This window comes from Vitis vinifera, chromosome 13, assembly GCF_030704535.1.
Source record: "Vitis vinifera cultivar Pinot Noir 40024 chromosome 13, ASM3070453v1".
NCBI classification, from domain to species: domain Eukaryota; kingdom Viridiplantae; phylum Streptophyta; class Magnoliopsida; order Vitales; family Vitaceae; genus Vitis; species Vitis vinifera.
This window is the reverse complement of record NC_081817.1, coordinates 10,350,346-10,372,169: the sequence shown is the minus strand read 5'-3', so window position 1 is coordinate 10,372,169 and position 21,824 is coordinate 10,350,346. Positions and strand designations below refer to the sequence as shown.

The following is a 21,824-nucleotide window of genomic DNA, read 5'->3' as shown; positions in this document are numbered from 1 at the left end:
ATGTTTGAAGAAAGAAAAATGGATTCTCTGGTTGGAAATAGAGAAAAAAACTAGAGGTAGAGAAGCAAAAGAGATGAAGCTTGACCGATTTTGCTAATTTTTGGAGAAGGTGGGTCTCACTTGAAGTCAAGCTAACACTGCTTGGGAGGAGAATCTCCAGGTTCTTTTGAGAAGGCGTGTGAGTTAGGGAATTGGAGATTTAGAAAACTGGTGGCATGTTGAGAGATCAACAACATCACCACTCTTAAAGAGCAGTCATTTCCATATAAGTGGAAGGCGAACACACCTTGCTCTGGGAGGAGCTTTCCAAGTAAGATTACTCTGAGTTTCATTTCTTCCTTGTTTTCAATACCATTTTATTTCATTTTCTTCATATTTATGAGTTTTATCTTATTGATTTGGTGTGGACATCAAGAGTTGTTTGGTTGCTTTGACTAAATCTAATTGTCTACATACATGCTTTGTTCTGGTCACATTTTGGATTCTTTGATTTCCCTTGTAAATATTTGGATTTATCTTTAGGTTTGGTATTTGATAATCATATTATTGCTCTCAGTTTATATACCCATTCTTGATCTGTTGTTTAGGCATGAAATATAACTTTTGTTAGTCCATTTTGTTTTACCCATTTCTGCCCTGTTTTTGTTGCTCTCCTCTACTTCTAGTTCATGCCATTGGGCCTACCAAGTGTTACATCTAGTCAAAATCTAGTTTTCATAGAGAAAGGGAACTGCAAAACTGTACATGAGTTAGTGAAGGAGTTGGAGAAGTAAGCTCAACTTGTTGAAGTCAATATTGATACCAAAGATATTCCTCTTGTGTCTGTGGGAAATAAAAAGTTCATTGGGTTCAAGATTGTTGATGTAATTGATTGAGCTGAGCTAGACGGTCTCCTGTTTGTTGAGTCATCCTTCTTTCTTGAAATAATTGTTGATGTTAAAGATGGAACAAAGATTGATTAAAGATATACCTTCCCATTGTTTGTTACAAACCCTGAGAAACTGATTGTTTAACTTGAGAATGCAAGAGTGTTGGACATAAATCAAAATATTTCAATGATAAAGAGCTCAATTCTTTTGTTAGAAAAGAATACTGAGAGATCCTCTGTTTATGATTGCTAAAGATGTCACTGGAGAAACTTTAGCCATTCTTGAAGTGAACAAGCAGCGGGAAAAGTGGTGCTATTATCCATTATGGGCACACAACAGCTCTAAATGGTAAAACCTTTGAGGATGGAGATGTGGCATTGCTTGACATGGGAGCTATATATCATTTTCATGGCTCACAACACTGTAATATCTATAATGAAGCCTAGAGTTAATTAGACAAATATGTACAAAGCTACAACAGATGAGGGAGCCACTAGCTTTTCTAGTTCAAGACATGCTGGTGATGATTTGCTCCCAAAATGAGAGCCAATACAGTGGCACAAGTAGTGGCCTTCAAGACTGGACTGGTTACACTTATTGTAGATTTACAATTGCGATGGAATGGTTGCGGGGTGGAGAAGTCTGAGTATTTCCTTGGCCTATGTTTCTAAAATCTGAAGAAGTGAAGGGATCTACTACTCTTGGAAACTCGAAATTATTGTTTAGGCATGCCAGTCATACTCGTAGTTGTTGAGCTTCTTACTCTCAATTCATGTGGTTGGATTTTGACAACCCACAAAGCCTATATTTCTCCACATAAATTCTATTGGAAAATGGAATGAGAAGATGGAGATTGTCAAAACTGACATAGCGACACGACATATGGTTGGGCGACAATACTTCTATCAATTGAAGCAACAAAATACATCATTATCATTGATATTTGATTTTCAGGTTGTAATTTTGTTGAGTTAAAGCTTGAACAGTCCTTGCTACTCAAAGGGACTAGGGAATTGCATGCATTGAATGTCCAAATCTTCCTTAAGACTCACTGAATTGATTATGCACTAGAGCTTTAACTAACGCACCAATAGATCTCCACCATGATTGCATCCATGGATTTTACACAGTAGGCTGCCACTCAAAAAGCCCCTCCATGCACAGATTTTTGCACCACCAGATTTTGTGAGAAATATCCACCACGCACTACTAGGATGAGAATAAGGCTACCACTTTGAACCTCCACTACACATTGGTTTATTTTTTTTTTTTCTAGAAAAAAAAAGGTTGTCACTTTAAAAATATGGCACCACTAGATTTTGTGAAAGACATCCACATGTTTTGATGGAATTTGGAGGACAACCATACCATGAAAAGAAGATGATTGCACCGAGATTGAGGGGGTCACTTTCAGAGATCCAAGAAGCTCAAACTCTACCAATTTCGAGCATGACACTATCTGCTCGTGTTTCCAATTCAACTTATTCGATTGGCTCTAGTGATCATTTAGTTGTGGGAGCTACATTGCTTGATGGGTCAATGCTCGAGAATTCACCTCAAATTTTGGCGCCATAAGCTTGAAAATGGCTCACGTGCATGAAGTTCCTGCATGTGCAACTTTCCCATCCAAGGATACGTGGCCCTTTTGTGTCCTTGCCTACTGTTGGGAGCCATGTGGTTTACTTTCCTCAAGGTCATAGTAAGCAAGTTGCTGCCACAACTAACAAAGAGGTCGATGGGCACATACCTAATTATCTAAGCTTGCCACTGTAGTTGATCTACCAATTTCACAATGTCACAATGCATGCAGATGTGAAAACGGATGAAGTGTATGCACAAATGACTTTGCAGCCATTTACACCATAAGAGCAAAATGGCACATTTCTTCCTATGGAGTTGGGTATCCCAAGCAAGCAACCCACCAATTACTTTTGCAAGACTCTCACAACAAGTAATACTAGTACCCACGAAGGGTTCTCTATTCCTCGTCGCACAGTTGAGAAAGTCTTCCCTCCATTGGATTTCTCTCAGCATCCTCTCCACTCCGGGTCCATATGCGCATGGCCATATGGCCACCCCCAGAGTATTACCCTAAAGGGCCATGTGTTTGGTCATCTTAATCCTTTATCTTTTAATGTTAAAATTTTAATTTTTATAACAATTATATTCTTAAATTTTTTTCCAAAATTCCAATTTTTAAATTTAATTTTCAAAACTTCCATTTTCAAATAATTTCCCAAAATTCCAATTTTCAAATTTAATTTTAAAAAATTCCATTCTCAAATAATTTTTCAAATTTCCCATTTTCAAATTTAATTTCCAAAACTTCCATTTTCAAATAATTGTCCAAAATTCCGATTTTCAAAACTTCCATTATCAAATAATTCTTTAAAATTCCAATTTTCAAATAATTTTCAAAACTTCAATTTCCAAATTTAATCTTCAAAACTTCAAAACTTCAATTTCCAAATTTAATCTTCGAAGCTTCAATTTTTAAATAATTTTCAAAACTCCAATTTCTAAATTTTCAAAACTCCAATTTTCAAATAATTTTCAAAACTCCAATTGATCAAATAATTTTAATTCCACTCCAATTTTCAAATATTTTTTAATCCTATCACTTTTCATCTTTCATTGGGGTTTTAAGTAACTAAAAATTCTATTTTTAAATAAACTTGCTACATTTCCTTTCAAGTAAGCACTTTCACAAATTTTCTTTAATTTTAAAATAATTTTTCGCTTTCCTTGATTTTTAATAAGCATGAAGGCAATTTTCAGAATTCCAAAATAATGGAATTTGAGGGATTAATTCATGCAAAATAAATTGGGCTTTGATGGGGGCCTAACATTCATAATTTTTTCTTTAGAAAATAATTCAAGTGAATTTCATGATTGATATTATTCGATTTTGATTGGTTTTATGCGAGATGTTTTACACTTATCATTATGCACTAACCTCATTTCATTGATAGTGCATATTTACTTGCTGCTAAGGTACGATCTCACTTCCACTTTACTTATTGTCATGCATGATTCCTTTTATTATTTGGTATCTATTGATTTTCTTATCAATTGCCACACTTGCTTCATCTTATTTAGTAGAGACCCGTTTTTAGGGACTTAAAGGGGTGCTACGGTCTTATATCGTACATTCTCAATAAGTAACCTGACCCCTAAACTCGACTTTGGTTTTTCATTGACTGTCTTTTCCAAATAAGGAGTCACACTTAGGATTTTTTTTCTTATTTTGTTTTCCCTTAAAAATAAAACAAAAATAAGTTGTGACTCCAAGTCTTTTCTAAAAATCAAATTTTCACCAAACAAATAAAAAACGAGTCTTGTCGTCGAGGAGGAACTCAGGTGAAAAATACGGGTCCACATGTACCATTAAGGCATGTTACACCAAAAAATGCAGTCAATGACCAAAAGAAAACAAAAGAAGAGGAATTACTAGATGACAAATACTAAGAATCGACATTGGTATCATAAAAGAGCTTGGCGTGGAGACTGAGAATGGTGGCGACAAGTTGTAGAGGGCAGCGACAGAGGTCGCGATGGTGATTTTAGCAAAAAGCTTAAAGAGCTCGAGCTTGGAAGGGAAAAAGTTTTCGGGTGGTTCCATTAAGGCATTGAGCGAAAAAGAAGAAGAAGAAGAATAAGAAGAAGAAGAAAGAAAGTGTGTGGATTTGAAGTATCATTTTGCCCGCTTTCTTAGGGTGGAAGCCATCGATGATGGTTGGTGTTGGATGGATCTATCTGGAAGAAAAAACAAACAACAAAGTACAATTAGAATCCCTCGTGTGTGTATATTATATATATAATATACTTACTTACAAATTAAATCAAAATAAAAACAGAAACATAGAATTGAGCATCCGCCAAAATCATTAGATTACAAATAGAACAACAGGTCACTTTCCTTTTCAAACTACAATAAAGGAAAAGCTTCAGGGACGCCCTCACCCACTTTTTTCCTTTTTTTTTTTTTTTTTTTTCAAATTTCATTTGAATCATATTATGGACTTGAAATTTTGCTCCATGCGTTCCCACTCGATGGCATGACTAGTTTTTTTATTTATTTGGTGAAAATTTGATTTTTTTTAAAAAAAAAGACTTGGAGTCACCACTTAGTTTTGTTTTATTTTTTTAAGGGAAAACAAAATAAGAAAGAAAACCCTAAGTGTGACTCCTAATTTAGAAAAGACAATATGTGGAAAACCAAAGTTGGGTCTAGGAGTCAAGTTACGTATGAAGAAGATACGGTGGTGAGTCGTAGCACCCCTCTAAGCCCTATAATAAGGTCTCTACCAAATAAGGTGAGGCAAGTGTGACAATTGATAAGGAAATCAATAGATACTAATGAAATGATCAAATAATAAAACAAATCAAACATGAGAATGAATGAATAAATAAAATAGGAGTGGGAGTGTACCTTAGCAGCAAATAAGAATGTGCTATCATAGAAATAAGGTTAACTTATAATGATAAAAATTAGCATATGCATGTCAAAGAGTAGGATAAAGATTAAACAATATTCATTAAGTATAGCAGTTGACAATTAGAAGAGAAAACTCATATGTAGGGCTCCCACCAAAGCCCAATTTATTTTATTATGAATTAATTCCCATAAATTTCATTATTTTGCAATTATGAAAATTTATTTATGCTTATTAAAAATCGAGAAAATCGAAAAAAATATACTTGAAAATCAAATAAAATTTGTAAATGTGCATGCCAGAAGGAGAATGGTAGCAACTTTATTAAATTCGAGATTTTTGGTGACCTAAAACCTTAATGAAGGATGAAAAGTTGTAAAATTAAAAATATTTGAAATTTGGAGTAGAATTAAAATTATTTGAAAAAAAAAATTAGAGTTTTGAAAATTATTTGAAAATTGAAATCTTGAAAATTAAATTTAAAAATTGGAATTTTGAAAAATTATTTGAAAATGGGAGTTTCGAAAATTAAATTTGAGAATTGGAATTTTGAAAAATTATTTGAAAATGGAAGTTTTGAAAATTGGAATTTTGAAGAATTATTTGAGAATGGAATTTTTTAAAATTAAATTTGAAAATTGAAATTTTGGGAAAATATTTGAAAATGGAAGTTTGAAAATTGGAATTTTGAAGAATTATTTGAGAATGGAATTTTAAAAAATTAAATTTGAAAATTGAAATTTTGGAAAATTATTTGAAAATGGAAGTTTTGGATATTAAAATTGAAAATAGAAATTTTGGAAAAATCTTTGAAAATGGAAGTTTGAAAATTAAATTCGAAAATTGGAATTTTGAAGAATTATTTGAGAATGGAATTTTAAAAAAATTAAATTTGAAATTTGGAATTTTAGAAAATTATTTGAAAATGGAAGTTTTGAAAATTAAATTTGAAATTTGGAATTTTGAAGAATTATTTGAGAATGGAATTTTAAAAATTAAATTTGAAGATTGGAATTTTGGAAAATTATTTGAAAATTGAAGTTTTGAAAATTAAATTTGAATTTTGGAATTTTGGAAAATTATTCAAGAATGAATTTTTGAAAAAAAAAAAAATTTTAACATCAAAAGATGAAGAATTAAGAGGACCAACACTTGGCCCTTTGGGGTAGTACACTGGGGGTGGACAGAAGCTTCACTGATTGTAGCCATTATGCTGGTGGTTACATACTGAGCAAGTGGGGTCCCTTTTGCTTTTACGAATTCACCTTTGCTAGGCATGACCACAATTAAACCATCTTCTGTAGCCCTCCAAATTGACAGCTACTACACACATAGGGATGAGGATATGCTCCTATGTTTTCATGCGCGTGGGTTGGTGCCAATGGCAGTGAAGAAGTGATCTGGATTGGTTGGAGCTAGGAACCGAAGATGCCTAGCTTTTGCACGACCCCACTGATCACGTTCATATGTCCTTGCCCATGCAAGAGTGTTCCTAGTCATTGGTCTGATAGTTACCAAAAGAACCAAATCTGTATTGGCTACATCCTTTTCTACATATGCACGTGGAATCTGCACACCTCCATTTTGTCTGCATGCAAAATATCCACTTAACCATAGACTCTCTTTTATAAGTTCAACAACCAAGGTTCTTCTAAATCAATCTACCGGCCGCCTTAAAGTCTTACAAAGGCGGTGCCTTTTGTCTTCCAGAGGAGCTCGCCAAGCTTGACAATGTCACCAACATTCTGACAATCTTTGTCAAGAGAATGACCAACAACATCATGATTTAGATAAATTCTGATTGGTTCTTTCACATCCTCTTGCACCTCTGAAAATTTAGAAACGCTAAGCAATACCCTCTCTTTTTCCATGAAAGGGTTTTGAGATACTAGATTCCTTATAAACCTATCAGGTAACATAATACACTTTCTAGCTTGCCGCCTCTTTTGTTCCAATATCTGGTCATGGATACAGGAATGAGACACAACATTTCTACTTCCCTTATCCACTTATGCTTGTAGTTGGTGTTCTTAGGATTTTGCATTAGCAACTTCAAACCATGCCAATATCAATACAAGCTTGAAAAAAATAGTGAATCGAAGCCTACTCTAAAATTTCGTTCTTGAAGAAACGACACATGAACTACACTTAAACTTCACGTCCATGAAATAAAGTGCTTGATGAGAACACAAACGATGCTAATTTCATCAAATAGCCGACAAATTTCCAATCAGGTCCAAGACCTAGAAAGATCGCAGGTTGTTCTCTAAGCCATTCAGATGTGTCCCAAGTGACAATGAATGACCCATCAGTTTGGGATTCCCATACACACTGCTCATCATCGTTGTGCTTGGTGGTGACGATGACCTTCTCGACAACTAGGTAGGCTGAGTAAAACCCAACACCAAACTGCCCAATCTTGCTCACATCAACATCAATAGTTAAAGCTTGCATGAAATCCTTAGTCTCAGACCTTGCAATGGTATCAAGATTGTTCACCAGGTCAGCCTTAGTCATTCTAAATCCACTATCAATGATAGTGAGCGGGTTGTTGGTCTTTTCTGGGAGAGGGTGATGACTCTATGAGTTGTGTGGGCTGTGACAGGATAATGGGGGTTGATAGCTAGTTGGGTATGAAGAATAGGGGTATGATGGGTTTGGGGATGTGGGGTAGGCTAATGGGTATGAAGATTGAAGAAATGGTGGGTTTGCACATAGGAGTTCACGCATGGAATTACTTGGCTTAATATTTAGGTTTATTAGGGGCTTTGAAGAGAGTTTGAGTGGCCATGCATAGCCATGCAAAAATGGGAAGGACGATGACAAGGCTTTGGTAATGCTGAGGCTAAGAAATGGATTTGGTGTAATTTCATAGAGAGTAGAGAGACTTCCTTTTTCATATCTCATTTGTTTTCCTTTGGGTTGATGACTTCCGTACTTTTATGCCCAAACCACCCATTGATAGATTTGGTGCACAAATTCTTGACCACATGATATATTACTATGGTCTTTAGTAGGATTAGGAACTTCAACGGATGTGCGAACACTTGGCTGCGCAGTCATACCATCTTAACAAGATTCCAAATGGTCAATGGTTTTTTGTTCTCCACATTCTCACATGCGTGTCTTGGGGTGAATGGAAATGAGTTGATAAGAATGCATAATTAGGTACTCAATGCGTGGAGTTTGCATCTATGGAGGAAAGCTTCTAACAAACTCTTGATATTCCAAAACTAGCAAACTGGATCAATGAGATTTTCTACTCGAAAATACACCAAAACATGCTCCAAAAGGTCAAGTTTCCATACACCAAATAGCAAAATAATAGGACAACAGTCTTCTATTGGTGAGATTGAATGTAAGAAGGCTCCCGAGAGTGTCTCGACGATTGAAAATAAGGTCAGAACCTGTGCTTTGGCCCACTATTTTCCTTCTTCATCACCTCATTGCAGATGGATGAACTAGGTTGCAGCTGCTTGCAATCCCAACTAGTGTTTTTGATTCAATTATTGACGAGATAATCGAATGCCTAAATGAGAACACGATTTGCATAGTAGGCACAGAGGATACTCCATCCATTAAGTTCACTTCCCCTATAGCCTCATTGCTCCAGTCCCAACAGCTTAGCCATTGATGATATCATCCCACCATCAATAAGAAACAGAGTAAGAAATAGAAAGAAACAAAAAAAACGTAAAAACAAAGTATGAACTTAGCTCTATGTCATGGACTGTCAAAGAGCTAGGAGCACGTGAAATCCAAAGGAAACAAGAGCATCATTTTGACGTATCAAATTCAAGGAAGGAGTAGTGCATCAGATATTTACAAGACAAAATAGAAAAAATCCAAAATAAACCAAAACAAAGCATGCATGCATAAAGTCAAACCCGATAAAGCAAATTAATGGCCCTTGATGTCCACGCCAATCAACAAAGCAATGCTTAGAAAAAGTAGCTGGAAATGGAAATGAAATAGTGTAAAAATCATAAGCAAGAAGCTTGCAGTGGCTTTACGTGGAATGCTCACTCATAAACCCTAGAGTTGTCTCGCTTCCAGCTCCTTTTTCTCCTTCTTGAACCCACTAGATCTCCTCCTTTTTGCTTATTCGGTTCTCTTTTCTCACATTCCCTCAAAAACCTTCCTTGCTAAAAACCTCATCCATCTTGTTTTTCTTTCTCCATCTCGTTTTCTTCTCTTGCAAGCCCCCACTAGTTCTACTTCTCCTTGCTCAGAGATGTCTCCATCCTAACCACCACCACGGCAAGGTGGTAGTGTCTTTTTCCACACGTCCCATGTAGCTTACTCACCTATGGAAGTCGTCCCCTACTCCCAAATGAAATGCCTAGCTCATTCTCGATCTCGAGTGGCCAACAAGTGGATGAGAGGAAATAACCAAAATAAAATGAAAAAAAAAACAATGAATAATAAAAATCCAAAGTCTCTCAGTCCAAAGAGGGGTCTACACATACTTTAATTAAAAAAATGAGATGAATAGAATTCAACACCATCTTTGAGTTTGGAAAGTAGACAAATTCTATTAAACTTGACACATTTTTTGTTATAACTAAGATTTGGAGTTTTCATGGTAATGATTTGGAAATGAGTTAAATTCGATTCACTTATATATATTTTCTTATAAAAATATGAGTATTTAAGATATATTTGGTTACAAAAAAGTATTAAAAAAAACTACAAGGAAAACAATTTGTTTATATTTGATTATAATTTTTTTTAAAATTTATATATTTTCAAATTATTTAATATAAAATAATTTATTAACTTCAAATCTACTTTTTATATTCCTTTTTTTTTTTTTTTTTACTTTTTCTCTTTATTTTTAGATTTTATCTCAATTTTTTTTGGGAATGAGGGATATAGTAAACTAACTTGATAATCTAAAGTGACTTAATAACTTATTTGGTAAATTAAGTATGAGTTAAGTATGTTTGGTAAAATAACTTAATAATCTGAGTTAAAGTCAAAAATAAATTTAAGTAATAAGAAAAAATAATTAACTTATTCTTAAATCCAAATTTTCATTCTATTTTTTTACCATCATTTACCCTAATTATTTTAACGATTTCCTTTACTACTCCACAACCTCTATTATTACTCAACTTCCTTTACCCTAATTATAATTTATGAGGGTAAATATGTTAATTTAATAAATTAGAATTAGCTTTGAGTTAATTTTATTAAATAACTTTAATACTTAAAGTAAAAATTAAGTAATAAGTTTTAAATCAATAACTTAAGTATAATTTAACTTAAAGTTCACTTAAGTTATTAAGTATTAAGTATTAAATTTTACCAGACGCCTATAGCCTTAAAAAATTACTTTTAATATTTAAAAAAAATTATTTAAGATGATTTTTGGATAATGACATGAATTTTATAAAAATCACCTTTTTTTTTTTTTTTACTATCAAAACATTTTTTTTACCTCATATCCCAACATTAAGCAATTTTCTTGAAAAACATTAATAATAAAAACACTATAGATGAAAGTGTTTTGCCAAAAATTACTTTCAAATATACTTTTAACAAGATTAGTTATGTTTTATAAAATTCAAATAAAATTATTTCAAAATATCATTTGTTTGAGATATTAAAAAAATTTATTACCTCAAATTTTAAAATTTTAAAAATGATTTTCTAAATATATCCAAGTACTCCATATATTTTACCAAAAAGTTACTTTTTATGTAGAAAGTTCAATTATTTTTTATTTTAAAAATAGAAAAAAAAATATCTAAATAAGCATTGACCCTTATTAAGTCACTAAATTGATTTATCAAGTAGCTCGGTTTACTTTATCAAACTTATTTAATAAAACATCCTTCAATTTTAGAACCTTTAAAAGTGATTTTTAAAAACAAAATTGTTTTATTCTATGTAGAAGTTTCTGGTTTTGAAAACAAAAACAGGTAGACTTACCTTGCTAAGTAATCCAGGAATTAATAAATTATATTTGGGAGAGCGGCACGTGCAATTAACACGTGACAAGTAATCAGCATTGGGAAGGGACGAAGGGTAGCAGTGGCCTGTGGGCGCGTTTTGTTCTCTACCTGTATCCGGAAAGACCTGCTTCAGTCCGACGAGATCGACGGAATCTAGATCTTAGATCCTCAAAACGCTGCATTTCAATGCATCTTTCACCGGTACGCCTCCAACTTAATTAACCCTTCTTCTTCTTCTTCTTCTTGTTCTTCTTCTTTTATTTTTATTTATTTTTAATATTTTTTCTATCCTGTTTTGGTTTCAATTAATGCTCTGTTTGGTTGCCGAGAAAATGGTTGCAGATACAAAAGTGAATTTGAAAATTTCGAGTCCGACATTTAGTTTTTTTTTTCTCCCAATTATTTCAAATCACGCAAACTGAGGAAACTGCTAACTTCAGATTTGAAATCTCTTATTATTTTCTTTTTGTTTATTTTCCTTGGTTTTATTGGGAATCGTATGGAGGGATAGGTTGAAGAGCATGTTCAATGTTCAATGGTTTTTGTGCTTTCTCCTTCGGATCTGCTTATGTTAGGGCTTGTGAAGTTTTTTTCTTTTCGTGAACTTAATGCGTTTTAGTGTTGGCTGCATTGAAAGATTGCAAGTGCTGGTATGGAGACAGTTGAGGAAGTTCTAGGATTCTTGGTTTGAGATTTTGGACTTAAAAATTAAGGAATTTAAGCCCAGATTCTCTGGTCTTGTTGGAAAAACAAAAAATGATGCAGAAGAGAAAATTGATCTCAATACTGTCGATTCTGATTTAAAGACTTCATTTGGGGGACATGCATGTCTCCCGACTTACCCTGGAAGTACCAGAACTCTCGAAAATTTCCCAAGCTTCTGGAAAGTTTCACTTCATCAAGGAGTTTTCTTAGCGTGATAGGCCACAACACGTGAGGTAACAACTCAACCAACATTCATTGCTCTTGCCTAACCATCTCTTTAGATAGTCTAGAATTGTCCCCTCAGATGGAAAGGTTTCATTTTATTTTTTATTATTCTTCTGGCCACCCTGAGAAGGAGCCGTTCTCGGGCAGCCAAAGAAGATAGAAGGTGACGGAAGAACAGTTAGTGTGTGGGCTGCTCTAGGCGGCCATAGTGGGAATGAGCTATTTTTGGGTGGCTAGACGGGATGGAAAGTAGGAAGAGAAGCAACTGATGGGTGAGTTGTTTAAAAAAGGGGAGACATAGCTGGGCAAAGAGGAGACATAACTGAACAGAAATGGAGGCTGCTGGAGAGGAACGGGTGGCTGAGACAAAGGGAGCATGTCTGTTACTGAGAGAGTGAGGAGCATTTTTGGGACTCGAGGGAAAATGGCCTGAGCTTAGGGGAGACAGAGGGGAGATGGCTAAAGATTGTTTGAGAGGGATAACCAGAGAGTGAGAGAGGGAGAGAGGGGGGTTCATTAGTTTTCGTTGGCTTTGGAGGAGGAGGGAGGGCATTTAAGGCTAAACGGGACTTTACTGGAGAAGGGCACTCTCAGGTATGGATGCAACAGATTTATTGTTTGATTTGGATTTTTATTACTCCTCTATGTTTCTTGTTGATGTTTGAATGTTTGTAGATGTGTTTGGGGTGGATAAGGAAGGCCACTTGATTGCTTGTTGAAATATGATTCAGAATTCCCATTTGCCGAAAATCTTAGCTTGCTTTGCCTCTATTGTGAAATACCCAAGGATTATACCCATGGTTGCATTTGATGTGGTTTTTCTCACCTAATCAGAAGGCTCACTGATAACTCATGAAGTGAAGCCTCTGAATTTTTTTTTTATTTGTTTTCTTTTGTGTTGTTTTTTCCCATCTTCCCTTGTTTTCGGTACCTATTCATGGAATGCATCATTTTTTCTCATCTCTGCCCATGGGAGCAAGGAATTACAGAGGACATATTCTCGGTAGGTGAATGTCTAGTGATTATCTAAACACAAAAGTGACATATTCATCACGGTAAGAGGATTCTGAGTATGCAATTACTGGGTTGGTGCACTGTTTGAGACTGTTGTCATGTAATACAAGAAAAGTTATCTCATCATTTGAAGGAAACCTTGCTGGGTAAAGGAGTTTGCATGCTTTTGAGCCTGGTGTCACATGATGCTTCAAATGAGCCTCCCCATGGGCTTATATAGAGCCCAGGAAGCTTCTGGAGACTCCTAGAGTCATCTACACTAAGCCATTGGTAGAAAGAGTGTGGAAGGTTCTAGAAATGCCTAGAGATGTCCACACATCTCTACACTATGGTGGAAGGCATGAGAGGAGTCCAAGGCTTTCTAGAAAATTCTAGGAATCTCTTGATTATTCTTGTACATAGGTTTGTACCTAGAATTGTGTAAGGTATTCTAGAATTTTCTTGATTTATAAGGAGCCCTCCAAAGTTCCAAAGAGTTCCATTGGTGCCTATAAATAGGTGAGACCCTCATTTGGCTAAGACACCACCCAAGAACCTAACCAACCAAGCAAGTGAGCTTCCAAGCATTGTATAGACTCCTTTGAAAGCAATAAAGCTTTCATTCTTTAAGAGTCACCTACTACGCCTTCTAAAACTCTCGAGTCGCGAGCGCCTTAGTGGAACAAGCTAAGCATTGGAAGTAAGGCTGACTTAACAAGATCAAGTGTCTTGACTTGTCCAAGTGTCGTACGAGCTTAGGAAAAGACTAAGTCCATGACAAGTGGCATCAAAGCGTGGCTACGAAGTGGGCATAGTAAAGGAAGCACCATTTACAAGGGTCTCTACATACATTAGCCATTTGCTTAGAGGCGTCTTAGGCACCGACTTGGCCTTGAGAGCATTTAGGAGTTGTAACGATCCCACATGAGCATCACCCTCCTTCTCATTTTCCTCTATCATAACATTTAGGGCTTTCCTCTTGGGGCAGTCTCACGTTTAATGTGGCGCATCGCATAGGAAGCAATTAGTCATGGGCGTGAACTCCTTTCTTTTATCTTTGTCCTTACCCTCCTTGCCACTAGTAGTCCTACTTGATCATTCTTTAGGGGTGTACCCCCTTGATCCCTTGTCTTCCCCACCTTTAGCATGATTACCCTTGGACTGTGGCTTGGGCTTGGAAGAATCTCCCCTTTTATATTCCACCAAGGACTCTACTACTCCATGGTCGTGGCTAGGTTTGGACACCACGTCTCCTCAACTCTTGCTCGCCCTAGCTTTGCAAGTTGTCCATGAAATTGAATAGTAGCTCCTCCTTGGACATGTTAGGTATCTCAAGCATAAGTGTAGAGAACTCTTTGACATACTCATAGATCAAGCTTGTGTGCTTGAGACGCTTCATATTCTTCATCGCTAGGTAAGCCACATCTTCAGGATATAATTGTCTTTTGATTTCTTGCTTAAAGGCATCCCATGTGTCTATGATGCACGTCCCTTTTTCTATATCGACAAACATCCGACACCACCATAGAGTAACATTATCAGTGAGGTAAAGGATCGCAGTGCGTACCTTAGTGGCTTCATTCGTTAGTGCAATAGCCTTAAAGTAGCGCTCCATGTGCCATAAGAAATTATCTAGTTCCTTGTCATCCTTCTTACCACTGAACGTATGTGGCTTGGACACCTCCACCCTTGGTGCCTCATGAGTGGCCATGACTCGCGCTGATACGACAGTCTTATAAATGGTCAACTCTTGTCGAACCTCTTGGTCTTGGGCATCCATGTGCGCAACCAAGGCCTCCACCCTTGACTCTACACTAGCAAACATGTTCATGACCTTGTCTTGGAAGGACATGAACTCCTCGTGTGACATCGGCTGAACTTGTGAGCCTAGGACCCCCTCACGAAGGTCTTGGATATGCTCCCTTAAATCCTCTAAGACCTTTTCCATGTCTTGCTCGATCAAGTCCACCCCTTCCTAAATGTCTACCATGGCTAGTTCCACATTGGATAGCCTTGCCTCCATGTTGGCTATGGCATCAGGAGATTTATCCTTCTTGTCGTCTTGTGTAGTAGGCTCGATCTCCCTTCCATGGGTTTCCTCGTTAGTCTACTCAACGTTGGAGCCCAGCATGCTTCCTTTACTATGCTTGCTTCGTACACTTGATCTTACTAAGTTAGCCTTACTCTCAATGCTTAGCTTGTTAGGCTAAGATGCTCACGACTCGAAAGTTTTAGAAGGCGTAGTAGGCGACACTTAAATAATGGAAGCTTTTATTGCTCAAATGAAGCTTTACAAGTGTTTTTGGGGACTCACTTGCTTGGTGCCCTAGCTAAATGAAGTCCTTACCTATTTATAGGCACCAATGGAACTCTTTGGAACCTTGGAGGGTTCCTTACAAATCAAGAAGATTCTAGAACACCCTACACCATTCTATGTACAAGTCTATGTACAAAAGACCTCTAGAATTCTCTAGAAAGCCTTAGACTCCTCTCATGCCTTCCACCATAATGTAGAGATGTGTAGACTTCTCTAGGCATCTCTAGAAGCTTCTACACTCTTCCCACTAATGGATAAGTGTAGGAGTCTCCAGAAGCTTCCTAGGCTCTATATAAACCCATGGGAAGGATCATTTGAAGCATCTTGTGACATTAAGCACCCTTTGCTTCACTAGTTTTGCAACTTCATCTGGACTCTAGAGACCCAACATGGAGGCAAGGTTAGCTATGGTGGAGCTAGCCATGGTGGACACTCGGGAGGGGTTGGACTTGATCAAGTAAGGCATGGAGAATGGCTTAGAGGATCTAAGGAAGCAAATCCAAGACCTTTGTGAGGGGGTGCTAGTCTCATAGGTTCAGCTAGTGTCACACGAGGGGTTTGTGTCCTTCCAAGAAAAGGTCTTGAGTATGCTTGCTAGCATGGAGTCAAGAATAGAGACCTTGGCCACTCAAATGGAGTCCTGAGACCAGGAAGTTAGGCAGGAGTTGGCCATCTACAAGGCTGTTATGTCGGCACGAGTTAGGGCCACCCAGGAGGCATCTAGGGTGGAAGTACCGAAGCCACAAGGGTTTAGTGGCAAGTGTGATGCCAAGGAGTTGGACAACTTCTTATGGCATATGGAGTGATACTTTGAGGCTATCGCATTGACTAATAAGATGACTAAGGTAAGGACTGCAACCTTCTACCTTACTGGCACAACTACTCTATGGTGGCGTCAGAGGTTTGCCGATATGGAGAAAGGCATTTGCACCATAGAGACATGGGAAGACTTCAAGAAGGAGATCAAGAGGCAGTTCTACCCAGAGGACGTGGCTTACCTGGCTAGGAAAAACATGAGGTGTCTCAAGCATACATGCTCGATACAAGACTATGTTAAGGAATTCTCTTCACTCATGCTTGAGATTCCTAACATGACTGAGGATGAGTTGCCTCCAAAGTTGAGTCTTTGGAGGATAGCCACGCCACGGGTGGGGGAGACGAGGTTTCAAGAGACCACAGTGCTCTTAGAATGAGATCAGGCAAGACGCCTAACGTCAGGAAAGGAAGGGGTAAGGTGGAAAGGAAGAACTTTACGCCTAAAATCAAATGCTTCCTGTGTGACGGTCCATATTGGGCACGGGATTGTTCAAAGAGGAAGGCGCTCAGTGCCATGATCGAGAAAATGGAGCAGGAGTGTGAAGCACATATGAGCTCGATGCAGCTGCTAGGTGCCTTCTAAGTCAACCCAAAGCCTAGTACGCCTAATACCTCCTCACTATCAGAGGTGCAAGTAAATGAGGAAAAAGGGGAGCTGGCTGAGGTAGCTCGTACACACATCGACAAGGTCACTAGGGGAAATGTGAACTCAATGGGTAAGAGGAAGCAACACTCTAAGCATCGAAAGTGCAGGGATCTGCATCCATAAGAGGCTTCACGGGAGAAAGAGGTGAAAAATATTTTGGCTGAACGGGTCACCAGGAGGTAAGGAGTCCCTCCTATGATAGAGTATCTAGTCCGATGGAAAGGACTACCTAAGAGGCAGGCAAGCTGGGAACATGCAAATTCCTTGAGATGGTTCTGGAAACACATTGAGAGGTTCCAAAAAGAAGCAACGACGAGGACGTCGATAGCATAGGTGGGGGAGAGTGTCACAGGATGCTTCAAATGAACCTCCCCATAGGCTTATATAGAGCCCAAGAAACTTCTGGAAACTCCTGGAGCCATCTACACTAAGCCATTGGTAGGAAGAGTGTGGAAGGTTCTAGAGATGCCTAGAGATATCCACACATCTCTACACTATGGTGGAAGACATGAGAGGAGTCCAAGGCTTTCTAGAGAATTCTAGGAATCTCTTGATTATTCTTGTACATAGGTTTATACATAGAATTGTGTAGGGTATTCTAGAATCTTCTTGATTTGTAAGGAACCCTCCAAGGTTTCAGAGAGTTCCATTGGTGCCTATAAATAGGTGAGACCCTCATTTGGCCAAGGCACCACCCAAGAACCTAACCAACCAAGCAAGTGAGCTTCCAAGCATTTTATAGTTTCCTTTGAAAGCAATAAAGCTTCCATTGTTTAAGAGTTGCCTAGTACGCCTTCTGAAACTCCCGAGTTGCTAGCGTCTTAGCGAAACAAGCTAAGCATTGGAAGTAAGGCTAACTTAGCAAGATCAAGTGTCTTGACTTGTCTAAATGCCGCACGAGCTTAGGAAAAGAATAAGTCTGTGGCACTGGGTTGTTTAAACACCCTATAGGGTTTAATCTCATCATCAAGAAGTTAAAGAACCTTGTGCCACTTTTAATCAATTGTTTTCATGAGTTCCTTCCATTGGTTCGTGACTGTGTAATATCAAGATGTCTCATTTGTGGTATTGAAGAAGATGGAAGCGGGGATATTCAAAGCTTATGAGTAGGTCACCCTTTAAACTCTTTGAGCGAGCTATGCTTGTGGTGGTGGTGGATATAGAGTGTTAAAAGAAACAAAGCCAACAACTCACTCTACCAATCATGTCCTTCATACCCATTTTTCTCTCACTACCTGTGGCTATACTTCACACCCATCCCATGCGCATGGTCACTTTCATGCCCACCATGCCCATTTCCAGCTCATGCACACACCAGAATCATGCTTCCATCACTATACCCATCACCGTTCACTTCTCACACTACCCACTTCACCCATGATGTCTACACTCCTCATGCCCACCATATCCAAAATCACTCATATCTATCATCTTTCACACCCATGCAATGCTCATCATACTCATCTTTCCCCACCAAACACCCTTCATACCTATTTTCCAATACCCATTAAACCCATTCCTCCCACCATTGCATGGCCACACAAACCTTTGCAAATGTCTCCATCATTCCTCTCCATCCCTCATATTCCATTATGCCCATCACCATGCTCATAACCATACCCACACCCACACCCAAGCTCACCACCTCATCCTTCCTAACATTCCATGCATATCACCAGTTCTTTAATACTCTTTAACCCACTTCATCCTTCATCTCTCATCCATCCTACCTTCCATCAAACCCATCGTTTCACACCCACCGAACTCTTCATACCCGTTTTCTCTCTCTACATTATCACTTATACCCATTAAACTCGTTTTCCTCCCACGTCCCTCTCGCTCAATTTCTCATTCATTCCCTCATATATTTCCTTTCCTATTCATCCTCATCATGCATGAACTCCTACGTGGGCCATTCCTTTAGCCACTCTCTATACCCATTTCTCTCACGGTACCACCCATTTCAACCTACTATCATCTTCATTATTGAGGATGACGCCTTTTGAGCCAGCACTAGACAACAGACCACTAAGAAATGGCCCATCTTCAGTCACATCCAATCACAGCACGCATCTTGGTGTTCTCACTACAACTTGGTATGCAGTCTCTATATATGCAAATTTCATGAGGTGGTCTGGATCGAAATGGAGATACCTCAAGGTTCAGTGGGATGAAACTTCTTCTATTCTTCATCTAGAGCGCGTTTTCTTCCTGGGACATGGGAGTTGCCTTGACGCCTCTTGCTCTGAATCTACTTCCAACTTCATGACACTAGGTTGATTGATTGATGGACTAGATGTGCAGTCATGATCACATAGCCTCTGCTACCCGTGGAGTCATATATTAAAACATGAGAGACATCGTATATGAGTTCTAATTTGGTTCCTCTCATGTGCTCATCCCTACTGATCTATTGGCCCTTGGTGTTGATGTTTGGCAAATCTCTATTGTGGTGCGCCAAGTCTTTATTAGAAAGACCATTAATAATATGCTTTATCGGTTCATGCATGAGACAGAATAACATAGTGGTATTAGTGAGCTTCTAGGGATTCTTGGGAGTATGATAAATAGGTTTTCGTTGCCCATGAGAAAGTGAGTATGGGGAAGCTTCTAAGCATCGAACCTTTGGAACGTAAGTTCCCTTTCGAACTGAAGAAGCAGATCTCTTGTTCTCTTCAATTACCGAATAAGATCGAGAACCATGTAGTTTTCAAGGTGAAAACAATGAATTCGAAGAAGTATCATGTTCATCTGAATACCAGAATTGTCTTGCCTCGGTCTACATGTGATGTCATAGTTACCATGCGAGCACAGAAGGAGGCTCCTTCTAATCTGCACTACAAAGACAAGTTTCTCATTCGAAGTGCAGTTCTCATTGCTGGCATGAGCCAAACGGATATTACTGTAGATATGCTTAATAAGGATTCGGGTCATATTGTTAAGGAATGCAAGTTGAAAGTGGTTTATGTTTCTCCCCCTCAACCACCATCACCAGTTCCTGAAGGATGAGAAGAGGGTCATTCGCCAAAGGGCCCTTCAATAGACAATGGTAACGGACATGGAAATGGTCCTAAAGGGAAGATTCTGTTCTATTGAGGTCCCTGTTGATGGTGAGACGACCTCCATTGCCGCTTTGGTGAGTCAACTTGCTATTCATCCCAAAGAGTTTATGGATCAGAATTCTATGGGACCAGCTATAGTGCATCCTCCTGAAATTGCCATAAAAAGGCCTAAGCCCACTTTTGCAAGGTTTGTATGGCCTCAATTTCATTTTCATCATCTTTGGTTTTAAAATAATCTCCTAATTTCCAGTTTTAAAATAGTTTTCCAATTTCTAGTTTTTAAATTTTTTTAATTTTTCAAATCTTCATCCTTAGTTTTTTATTCTAGGTCCCAAAAATCCATTTTTCAATAAAATTTGCCGTCATTTTCTTCCCAGCGAGCAATTTTCACATTTTCTTTGATTTTTTTAAATGTTTTAAAAATAAGAAAGAATTAAATTTCGTAATTCCAAGTGATGGAATTTATTAAATTAATTAATGCAAAAATAAATTGGGCTAGGGTGGGGGCCCAACATCAGTGAATGTTTCCTTTAAGAATAAAGTTGAGTGAAGTGTGATATATGCTGATTTCTTACTCGATTTAGTGGCATGTGTGACATAGTTTGTGTTCATTAATTGTACACTAACCACATTTCTTGATAGCGCATTATAGCTCGCTGCCAAGGTACGCACCCGCTCTCACTTTGGCCATTCTTTATGTATGTTTTGATTCCCATATGTGCATGATCGTTCTGGGTATTCATTGATCTCCTTACCAATTGTCATGATTGCTTCATTTTATTAGTAAAGACCCGTTTTTAGCGACTTAGAGGGGTGCTACAGTCTTTACCGTATATTCCCAATAAGTAACCTGATCCTCGAGCCCATACTCGATTTTTCACAGGCCACCTTTTCCAAATAAGGAGTCACACTTAGGGTTTTCTTTCTTATTTTGTTTACCTTTTAAAAATAAAACAAAAATAAGTGGCAACTCCAAGTCTTTTTTATTTTTTAAAAAAATCAATTTTTCACAAATAAATAAAAGCTAGTTTCGTCATCGAGTGGAAACGCATCATGTGCGAAATACGGGGTCCACAAAATGGCGAATCCGTTGGGGAGGTCACTAGAGGGTCAAGCTTGAACTTAAGATGAAGCAAATATGGCGTTTGATTGGTCGATTAGTGGGTACTCACCTTTCTTTGAGCTTCAATTTGCTCGATTGTTGATTGCACATTGAGAGCTCTTGATATCATGGGATGCATGCTTGGTTATTGTATCCACTTGGGAGATTGATATGTTGATTGTGTTGATTCACTTGATTGATTGTCTTGCTTGTTTTTGCTTGTCTTAGCATAGTGACTCTGATTTTGCCATGTTTGTTCTTCTCACCTCACATGTATAGATTCACTATTGTATATTGTTTGACTTGATGGGTTGATTCACTTACTTGTATATTATCCTGATCATCTTCGAGCATGCTGTCTCTGTCACCATTCATCTTGATTGTCATGGCTTTTATGTGGACATGAGTGATATATCTGTACTTTGCTTGACTGTATGTTGCATGACTGTCATCCTCTATGTGATCGTATGTCGCTTTTCTGTGTGGGTCACACATCTATCCCATTACCTCCAACCCTTTGGTTTCAGTCATTTCTTTCATTTCAGTTTTTACTTTTGCAAGTGTGAGGCCTTGTGTGTGTTTGTTCCTCCAACCAAGCTGGAGGTTAGGAATAAGGTATAGTGATGGGCTATATCGATGTTTGAGAGCGTTCTGGAGGAAACTGACACATCGACGCTGATTGGAGTCCAATCA

The 21,824-nt window shown here is 37.8% G+C and overlaps 2 protein-coding genes across 3 annotated transcripts in view; both read left to right on the top strand.

Annotated features, from left to right (window-relative positions):
• The first annotated feature begins 11,371 nt into the window (after positions 1 to 11,371).
• LOC100244869 (phosphoacetylglucosamine mutase) overlaps positions 11,372 to 21,824 on the top strand; it is a 46,965-nt gene continuing 36,512 nt past the window's right edge. Inside the window, exon 1 of one of the 2 annotated variants that reach the window (XM_010660462.3) lies at positions 11,372 to 11,466. The gene's annotated coding sequence lies outside the window, so the exon portion shown is untranslated. The remainder of the gene's footprint in view (positions 11,467 to 21,824) is intronic. The other variant, XM_059741630.1, reaches the window with a different exon arrangement.
• Positions 19,566 to 19,976, top strand: LOC109123658 (vesicle-associated protein 1-1-like). The gene has a single exon (XM_059741900.1). It carries the CDS (start codon positions 19,566 to 19,568, stop codon positions 19,974 to 19,976), a length of 411 nt encoding a protein of 136 aa, XP_059597883.1.